Source organism: Tachysurus vachellii, chromosome 15, assembly GCF_030014155.1.
Source record: "Tachysurus vachellii isolate PV-2020 chromosome 15, HZAU_Pvac_v1, whole genome shotgun sequence".
NCBI lineage: Eukaryota > Metazoa > Chordata > Actinopteri > Siluriformes > Bagridae > Tachysurus > Tachysurus vachellii.
The window spans coordinates 1,380,564-1,390,563 of NC_083474.1; the positions used below are offsets into that span (position 1 = coordinate 1,380,564).

The following is a 10,000-nucleotide window of genomic DNA, read 5'->3' on the forward strand; positions in this document are numbered from 1 at the left end:
TTTGTCAGTGTGTTGCATTGCTTAATTACTTTGTTAAAGTGTGTGTGCATGTGTGTGTGTGTGCTTATTGAGTTTGTCAGTGTGTTGCATTGTATAATGACATCATCACTCTTAATGTATGCGTGTGTGCCTCTCTGTCTGTCTGCCTGTCTGTCTGTCTGCCTGTCTGTCATTCTCATCTCACATCCTCAGATCACTACATTAAAGAACCGGGTAAGAACACACACACACACACACACACACACACACACACACACACACACTCATCCATACCAAATGGTGTCTATGGTTTTATTGTTCATTAAACAATACATATTTTTTTAATTTTCATCTCTCTGCTGAGTGTGTGTGAATATAATAATGTAAATAATCAGTTATTTAAAATATAAACTCTCTCTCTCTCTCTCTCTCTCTCTCTCTCACTCTCTCACTCACTCTCTCTCCCTTTTGTTATCTCTCTCTATCTCTCTCTTGCACACTCTCTAGAGTGTGGCATGTCCGTTTCTTATAGACCCCTCCTCTCGAGCCACAGAATGGTTACGCACCCACCTGAAAGCGCACCGTTTAGAGGTCATCAACCAGCAGGTAACACACACACACACACACACACACACACACACACACACACACACACACAAGCCTGACATCCTTAAACTGATATTCAGCAGCATTATTATTTCCTGTCTGTCTCTCTGCCTCTCTCTCTGTCTGTCTCTCTGTCCACTTCTGTTTGTCAGGACTCTAATTTCATGACATCACTGGAGTTGGCAGTGCGCTTTGGAAAAACGTTGATAATTCAGGAAGTGGACGTTGTGGAGCCAGTGCTTTATCCTCTGTTGCGCAGAGACCTGATCACACAAGGTGAATCTGTCTCCAACCGTTTCCTTCCGTTCATACATCCTTTAATCTTTTTACTCATTAATCTGTCTCCCATTCCATCTATCTTTCATTGTTCGTACTAAAGTTTAGATTTGTTCCAGAATGCTGTTTAAATTCAGACTGGGGCCACCATCAGGATGCTGCAGTCAGTCGATTCAGTATTTTCATGGCAGTGTTTTTTTTTTTCAGGTCCTCGTTACGTCGTCCAGATCGGAGAGAAAGTCGTCGATTATAATGAGGACTTTCGCTTGTTTCTGGCAACCCGAAACCCCAGTCCATTTATCACTCCTGATGCTGCTTCTGTTGTAACTGAAGTGAATTTTACCACCACCAGAGCAGGACTGCGTGGACAGGTAGCACACACACACACACACACACACACAACGAGAGTGTGTGATCATAATTATAGAGAATACCAAAGTGTTACCAGAGAGCAGTGTGAATGAGCGGAGATGATAAAAACATGTATAATGATTACAGAATTATGTTGTGATTACACGATTGTGTGCGTGTGTGTGTGTGTGTGTAGCTGCTAGCACTGACTATCCAGCATGAGAAACCAGAACTGGAGAGAGAGAAGACACGACTATTGCAGCAGGAGGAAGAGAAGAAGATTCAGCTCGCTCTGCTGGAGGACTCGCTGTTACAGGTCCTTAAGCACAACTCCCAGCATGCTCTCTGTTTTTATACATTATGGCTGCCCTCCATTACACTATGATTATGTGCTATGTAATGGATCCGGCTATACACGGTTATTTTGGTCATTATCATTATTGCCTAGGTTTTGAGGTTATAAGGTGTGTGTGTGTGTGTGTGTGTGTGTGTGTGTGTGTGTGTGTGTGTGTGTGTGTGTGTGTGTGTATAGACTCTGGCCACAGCTCAGGGAAACATTTTGGAGAACAAGGAGCTGATCGAGTCTTTGAATCAGACGAAGGCGAGCAGCGCTCTGATACACGCCGCTCTCACAGAGTCACACAGACTGCAGGCCTCGCTCGACCAGGTGAGACAGTAAAGCAGTGTTGCAGTAACGCTCATGTCCTCTTGGGGTCAGCAGAGCTACATCACTTACCTGTTTGTTTTTCTCTTTCTTTGCCCCCTTCCTGTCCGTGTCTGTGTAGGAAAGGGATGCCTACTTGCCTTTAGCTGAAAGTGCCAGTAAGATGTATTTTGTAATCACAGATTTATCGCGTGTTAATAGCATGTACAGGATTAGTCTGGCCTCCTTCATCCGAATCTTCCACAGAGCACTGCAGACTCAACAGGTACACACACACACACACACACACACACACACACACAACGACATTATAAACAACATTACAGACAGAATGTTAGACAAAACACATTTGTGTTCATTGGGCATGACGGTTATTCCTGTCCAGTCCCCCACCACCACCATCACCACCACACACACACACACACACACAATGTTCAAGATTAGACATTAAACATTTGTATGAATGCCTACACGTCACCACTGTTGCGCTACCAAGGATCATACATCATATTTTTCAGACCTGTCTCCATTTCTGCGCTTTCCCAGTGCAGTAAAAACCTAGCCAAGCACTTAATAACGTGTGTCAGAGCGGCACGCTGGATGATCAACAACGCTGAGCGTAAAGGAAAGTGTGTGTCAGTGCTGAGCGAGCACAGCAAAGCGAACACACATCCATGTTTACACCGTTTCAGCTAATCGACAACAGTAGAAATAAACACATCTACATACACACCGCTTTAATAGGCCAGTCGTGTGTCAGCAGCAGCAGCAGCAAAGTGCAGGACGTCATGTTTAAAAGCTTCACGTGGAAGAAACCGTGAGCTCGGTGCATTTGTTTTGTGCCAGATGGGCCGTCTGAATATTTAGGAAACTGCTGATCTCCTGAGATTTTCACACACAGCAGTTTACACAGTGAGCTAAAAAAAAACAAAAAACACAGGGCATCTACTGAGCGGTTCCGTGGGTGGAAACGTCTCGTGGACGAGAGAGAAGAACGTAGGCGACAGGAAGGTGACAGGATGGTGACAATGGTAAAGAATCAGAGGCTGAACCGAACAGATGAAGATCAGCAGAACATCACCTGGGCTTCTTAGGTCGCGTTCCTTCTGTTTTGTGGCTTGCAGAAGGAACTTGATCTGTTTTTTTATTGTTCCCATTATTATTCCACTGATTCTTACTCGGTTAATAATTCAATCTGTTTAAGTGTCTGTTAAATATTAATCATATCCTTAGTTTAATTACATACAATTAATTTCAAAGGGGGGGATTGGTGGGAAAGGGGGGGGGGGGTTCTCTATTTAAGCCTCCGAGTTGCTCAAGGGTTCATATATTTCCATACACACAGGAGGTTTAGCTAATGAAGTGTTTTGTTTTTAGTAAGTAGAAGTTGCGTGTGTGTGTGTGTGTGTGTGTGTGTGTGTGTGTGTGTGTGGTGTGTGTGTGTGTTAGGAGAGTGACAGCACAGAGGCAAGGATCGCAGCACTGGAGGAGTTGCTGAAGATCATGGTGTACAAATATGTCTGCCGCTCACTCTTTAAGGTGAACACACACACACACACACACACACACAGCATTATGGTCCGCATGTCACTATTCTTCTGTTGTTTACGTTTATTCCTCTGTCTATGTGCTCGTGGGATTTAAACTTACAGCCCTGTGAATACTAAGTCAGAACCATAACCACTGCAGAAACTCTCCTTTCCCTGCAAGATACTTAAGGCTGTGTGTGTGTGTGTGTGTGTGTGTGTGTGTGTGTGTGTATCTGTGTGTGTGTGTCTGTATCTGTGTGTGTATGTTTGTGTGTGATTGTGTGTGTCTGTGTCTGTGTGCATGTCTCTGTGTGTGTGTCTGTGTGTGTGTTTAATGATTCATCAGTTCTCACAGTGGATCAGTGAGTGTGTGATGAAAGAGGACAGTGAATCTGAGAGCAGCCAGTGTCTATCCGTACATCTGTGAGAGAAGGATAATCTATATGTGTATCTAGGGAAGTGTGTGTGTGTGTGTGTGTGTGTGTGTGTGTGTGTTAAGAACAGCACACAGTGTGTATCCTGCTCACTGACTGAAGACCAATACTGCAGCAAATGCTTTAGTGTTGGAGTTGTAGCAGTGTATTATGCATAACCTGTTAGCCTGTGAAGTAAGCATTGTGTGTGTGTGTGTGTGTGTGTGTGTGTGTGTGTGTGTGTGTGTGTGTGTGTGTGTGTGCGCGTGTGTGCATGCAGGTGGATCAGCTGATGTTTGCACTACATTTTGTGAAGGGGACACAGCCAGAACTCTTCCAGGAGAACGTATTGTCACACACACAGACACACACACACACACACACACACAGTACAAAATCATTCACTTACAGCATATTAATAAATGTTACACACTAATACACCATCCATATATATTTTTGTGTGTGTGTGTGTGTGTGTGTGTGTTTCAGGAATGGGATGCATTCATTGGACTGATAGTTGCAGACACAGTCAGGAAGGTGGTACAGAAACTATTATGTCCTATTTGCTTTCTTCCTTTTCTGCTTCTTTTTTAATCCGTCTCTTCTTCATCGTTTTCTTTCATTTCATTCTTTTTCTGTTTTGATCCTATTCTTTTTTTTTTCTCTCTTCTTGCAGTTAAAAGCTTCCTCTTTATCTTTCTCACTTTGTTCCCCTGACTCAATCTTCAGGACTCCCAGAAGTCTTTGCTGGAACACATTCCTTCCTGGATTGATCAGGAGAGACACACTGCTGTGGCTTTACTCAAGGTAACACACACACACACAGACACACACACACACACACACACACAGACTCACACAGACACACGCACACAGAGACTCACACAGACACACACACACACAGACTCACACAGACACACACACACACAGACAGACACACACACACAGACTCACACAGACACACACACACACAGACAGACACACACACAGACTCACACAGACTCACACAGACAGACTCACACAGACAGACTCACACAGACACACACACACAGACTCACACAGACACACAGACTCACACAGACTCACACACACACACACAGACACACAGACACACACACACACAGACTCACACAGACTCACACAGACACACACACACACAGACTCACACAGACACACACACACACACACACAGACTCACACACACACACACACACACACACAGACTCACACACAGACTCACACACACATACAGAGACTCACACAGACACACACACAGACACACACTCACACACAGACACACACACAGACTCACACACACATACAGACACACACACAGACTCTCACACACAGACACACACACAGACACACACACAGACACACACATACAGACACACACACAGACACACACATACAGACACAAACATACAGACACACACAGACACACACACACAGACACACACATACAGACACACACACAGACACAAACATATAGACACAAACATACAGACACACACACAGACACACATACAGTATACAGACACAGACACACACACACTCGCACAGAGATTTCTTGCTTTGCAGAATTCTAATCTTTTTTTTATGTGTATGTGTATGTGTATGTGTGTGTGTGTGTGTGTGTGTGTGTGTGTAGAGTACGTTCCCGACGCTGTATCAGTCCCTGTGTCTGAGTGACGCAGATCTCTGGCTCTCGTTTTCACAAAGCTCCGTCTGCGAACAGGAAATCCCTTCTTCCATCGCCAAGAAGATCTCTCTGTTCCAGCAGGTCAGCTGCCAGTTAAACACACGGTGGCTCCTTCCTCTCTGCTGGACCTGGGATTATAATCTCTGTCGTAATCTCACACCCCGATCTGAACCTGTGATCTCTGCATTAATCTGCCTTGTTATACAGTAAATCCCTCATAGTGAAGAATCAGGAAGCAGCTAACAAACCGTCTCAGCGCTCTGTTCATCACATGTTAAACACAATGTGTTCATTCTATTCATCTAACAATTCTAATCTGCTCCAATATTCTGTCATTTCCATTAGAAGTGTATAAACCCACCCCCCACCCCCACCTCCCCCCACCCCTGCGGCACTGGAAGCTTCTAGACTCATTTATATGCTACTGATCTTTAGAGGAAGTTAAATGGAAATAATTGAGACTGAATAAAATGTTAACAGTTTAGTGCACATTATTGCTGAGATGTTCAGTAGGTGTTCAGTAGGTGTTCAGGGCACTGTCTCTGTCTCTCACTGTTTCTCTGTCTCTCTCTCTGTCTGTCTCTGTTTGTCTCTCTCTCTCTGTGTCTCTCTCTCTGTCTCTCTGTCTGTCTCTCTCACACACACATATATCTGTCTCTCTCTCACACACCTCTCTCTCTCTCTCTCTCTCACACACACACACACACACACACACATCTCTCTCACACCTCTCTCTCTCACACACACCTCTCTCTCTCTCTCTCTCTCTCTCTCTCTCTCACACACACACACACACACACACATCTCTCTCACACCTCTCTCTCTCTCACACACACACATCTCTCACTCTCTCTCTGTTTGTCTGTCTGTCTGTCTCTCTCTCTTACTCTTTCTTTCTCTGTCTCTCTCTCTCATTCTCTCTCACTTTCTCTCTCACACATCTCTGTCTCTCTGTCTCTCTCTCTCTCTCTCTCTCTCTCTCTCTCTTGCTCTCTCGCTCTGTCTCTCTCTCTGTCTCTCACACATATACATACACATATATCTCTCTCTCTCTCACACACACACACATCTCTCTCACACCTCTCTCTCTCACACACACCTCTCTCTCTCTCTCTCACACACACACACACATCTCTCTCACACCTCTCTCTCTCTCACACACACACATCTCTCATTCTCTCTCTGTTTGTCTGTCTGTCTGTCTCTCTCTCTCTTACTCTTTCTTTCTCTGTCTCTCTCTCTCATTCTCTCTCACTTTCTCTCTCACACATCTCTCTCTCTGTCTCGCTCTCACACATCTCTGTCTCTCTGTCTCTCTCTCTTTCTCTCTCTCTCTCTCTCTCTGTCTCTCTCTTGCTCTCTCGCTCTGTCTCTCTCTCTCGTTCTCTCTCTTGCGCTCTCTCTGTTTCTCTCTCTCTGTCTCTCTCTCTCTATCTCTCTCCTGTCCAGTCCATAATATGTTCTTCACTAACAGTTAATTTAGTTCACTGTGTCATCTCTGAACGTTGTCGTTTCCTGATCTTGTCTTTGTCGTGGTCTTTCGTCAGGTCCTGCTGGTCCAGACCCTCAGACCGGACAGACTGCAGAGCGCCATGGCCAACTTCGCCTCACACACACTGGGTACGGACCATGACAATGCATGAAGAATGTTTTTTTTTTTTTTTTTTTATCTCTTTGGGTTAAAAAAGAATCATTTTATTGTCCCATGATTTCATGGTGTGTGTTTCCTCGACAAGTTCATGCTTTTTAAACAGCGCTCAACACTTTCATTGGTCAAAAAAACCATAAGGTGCCAAGTTCTTATCTGTTCAGCACATGTAGACATAAATAACAGGAAACGTGCCTCTAGTGCATATGTGAGTCGGTACGTGTGTGTATGATCACATCATAATACCCCCTCATCCCTGTGTCACTCACCAAGATGAAGCACAGCGCTAACTCATCACTCATGCTAATTGACTCTGGTCTTAGAGTGAATGTGAAACACACTCAGCCAATTTGTCCATAAACAAGCCGTTTAATTTGCTAATCAGGCAATTAATTTAACACAGCAGCTCGACAGGGTGCGGGCCGACCTGCAGCGTTATCAATAATGCTCTGTGTGTGTGTGGGTGTGTGTGTGTGTGGGTTTGTGTGCGTTGCTATATTAAAGAAGCTTTAAGCCACAGAGAGGTTTCAGCAATATTAGAAAATGATGTAATGTTAATGCACATTTTCACACACAGTATCGTTGCTATAGTAACAGCTGATTCAGGAATAGTTATAACTGCTGTAACATGAGTGAACAGAACGCTTGTGGTCATTCTACAACATTAAATGGAACTATAAATGGAAAAAGGAAAGGTGTGTGTGTGTGTGTGTGTGTGTCTGTCTCTGTGTGTGTGTGTGTGTGTGTGTGTGTGTCTGTCTCTGTGTGTGTCTGTCTCTCTCTGTGTGTGTCTGTGTCTGTATGTGTGTGTGTCTGTATGTATGTGTTTTTATGTGTGTGTCTGTGTGTGGGTGTGTATCTGTATGTGTGTGTGTGTCTGTGTGTCTATGTGTGTGTGTGTCTGAGTGTGTGTGTGAGTGAGTGTCTGTGAGTGTGTGTCTGTGTGTGTGTGTGTGTGAGAGAGAGAGCAGGGTTGATGGGGTGTGGCAGGTACTTTAGGAGACTTCAACTCCTGAAGTCCTGCTTCTGTGGAGATAATGAGAAACTCACTGACACACACACACACAGACACACACTCACAGACACACACTCACAGACACACACTCACACACGCACACACACAGACACACACAGACATTCAGACACACACACAGACACACACATTCAGACACACACTCAGACACACACACACAGACGCAGGGTTGATGGGGTGTGGCAGGTACTTTAGGAGACTTCAACTCCTGAAGTCCTGCTTCTGTGGAGATAATGAGAAACTCACTGACACACACACACACACACACACACACACACACACACACACACACACCTTTCCAGTTCTCGGTTAAAGAGATGCCTTACAGTGTCAATTAACCTTCACTCACTCTGTCTGTCTCTCCCTGTTTCTCACTCTCTAACTCTTTGCCCCATCTCTCTCTCTCTCTCTCTCTCTCTCTCTCTCTCTCTCTCTCTCTCTCTCTCTCTCTCTCTCTCGCTGTCTGTCACTCTTCATCTCTCTCTCTCTCTCTCTCTCCCCCCTCATATCTTACCAGTCCCTTCTGTCTCTTTCCGTCAGCTCCTTTTTCCTAACTCTTTTTATCTGTCTTTCTCTATCCCTCTCTTCTCTATCCTTCCCCTCAGGCTTCATAGCAATGCTAATGTATATATTTCAGCATGACTCTATCAGCGGGTCTTAATCTCTTCAGAGCTAATAACGAGTTAATGCTAAAACAGGGTGAGAATGCTAATGACTTTGGCTTATCTGGCTTATGAGCAGTAATGTGCCAGATGCTACGGTTCCACAATCACACACACGCCATATTGAGGTGTGTGTGTGTGTGTGTGTGGTGACTGTTGTAAATGCTCCTAAGCATAACAGTGTCAGTGTGTATAGTCGTGTCAAAGCGCTGACACCGGAGACTCCCTCCATAAACCTTAGACAGAACATTTCGTATCATACACACATTAAATTTGAGTAACGTCTGCCTCGATCTGAGCCTTGTTTAGTGTCGTAACAATGTGAAGATTCACGTTGACTAGAAGGTGTAATGCACATGGGAGCCACGAGTGGAGAACTGTGACGTGTGAATAAAGATAAACTGAGCTTTAACACAACTCTGAGCTCAAAGAGCATTATTAGATACGCTACATGCACACACTCAGGTCGCGTCTCACCCCGTGGCAAAATATTAGGATAACATCTCCCATTTAATCATTTCTCTGAATAATTCAAAACTCTGTGTGTGTCTGTCTGTGTGTGTGTGTCTGTGTGTGTGTGTCTGTGTGTGTCTGTGTGTGTGAGAGAGAGATTCGAAAATCCCTATTGGAAACACACAAGCCTTTCATCTTGACCCCGGCTTAACTATCTGCTTTTCTATGCTGTCTTTTATCTGGTTCTTTTAGATTTTTTCCGACACGCATCAAACTTTGGAATCTTTTCAATCCTACAACATGTCAAAATGTACAACAGTAAGATTTGGTTATATTTATTGTTGCCTCAGGCAGCAGGCGTCTACTGCAAAACAGCTGAATAAACCAAAAGCGATGAGGCACGTGTATGTGTGTGTATGTGCGTGTACTGTATGTATGTATGTGTGTGTGTGTGTGTGTGTGTGCGTGTGTGTGTGTGCGTGCATGTGCGTGTGTTTGTGTGCGTGTGTTTGTGTGGGTGTTTGTGCGTGTGTGTGTTTGTGTACCTGTGTGTACTTGTGTGTTTGTGTGTGTGTTTGTGTATGTGTGTACCTGCGTGTGTGCGTGCATGTGTGAGTGTGTTTGTGCATGTGTGTGTGTGTGTGTGCGCGCGTGTGTGCGCGTGTGCGTGTGTGTACGTGCGTG

General features: G+C 44.6%; 1 protein-coding gene across 1 annotated transcript in view; it reads left to right on the plus strand.

Moving 5' to 3' along the window:
• Positions 1–10,000, plus strand: part of dync2h1 (dynein cytoplasmic 2 heavy chain 1) — a 56,057-nt gene that overhangs the window by 33,650 nt on the left and 12,407 nt on the right. The window contains exons 66-78 of the mRNA XM_060887630.1: positions 193–213; positions 487–585; positions 738–861; positions 1,069–1,232; positions 1,409–1,528; positions 1,745–1,879; positions 1,998–2,141; positions 3,326–3,415; positions 4,099–4,164; positions 4,308–4,355; positions 4,548–4,625; positions 5,470–5,601; positions 7,068–7,140. Of these exons, the coding sequence (XP_060743613.1) occupies positions 193–213; positions 487–585; positions 738–861; positions 1,069–1,232; positions 1,409–1,528; positions 1,745–1,879; positions 1,998–2,141; positions 3,326–3,415; positions 4,099–4,164; positions 4,308–4,355; positions 4,548–4,625; positions 5,470–5,601; positions 7,068–7,140 (1,294 nt within the window). The remainder of the gene's footprint in view (positions 1–192; positions 214–486; positions 586–737; positions 862–1,068; positions 1,233–1,408; positions 1,529–1,744; positions 1,880–1,997; positions 2,142–3,325; positions 3,416–4,098; positions 4,165–4,307; positions 4,356–4,547; positions 4,626–5,469; positions 5,602–7,067; positions 7,141–10,000) is intronic.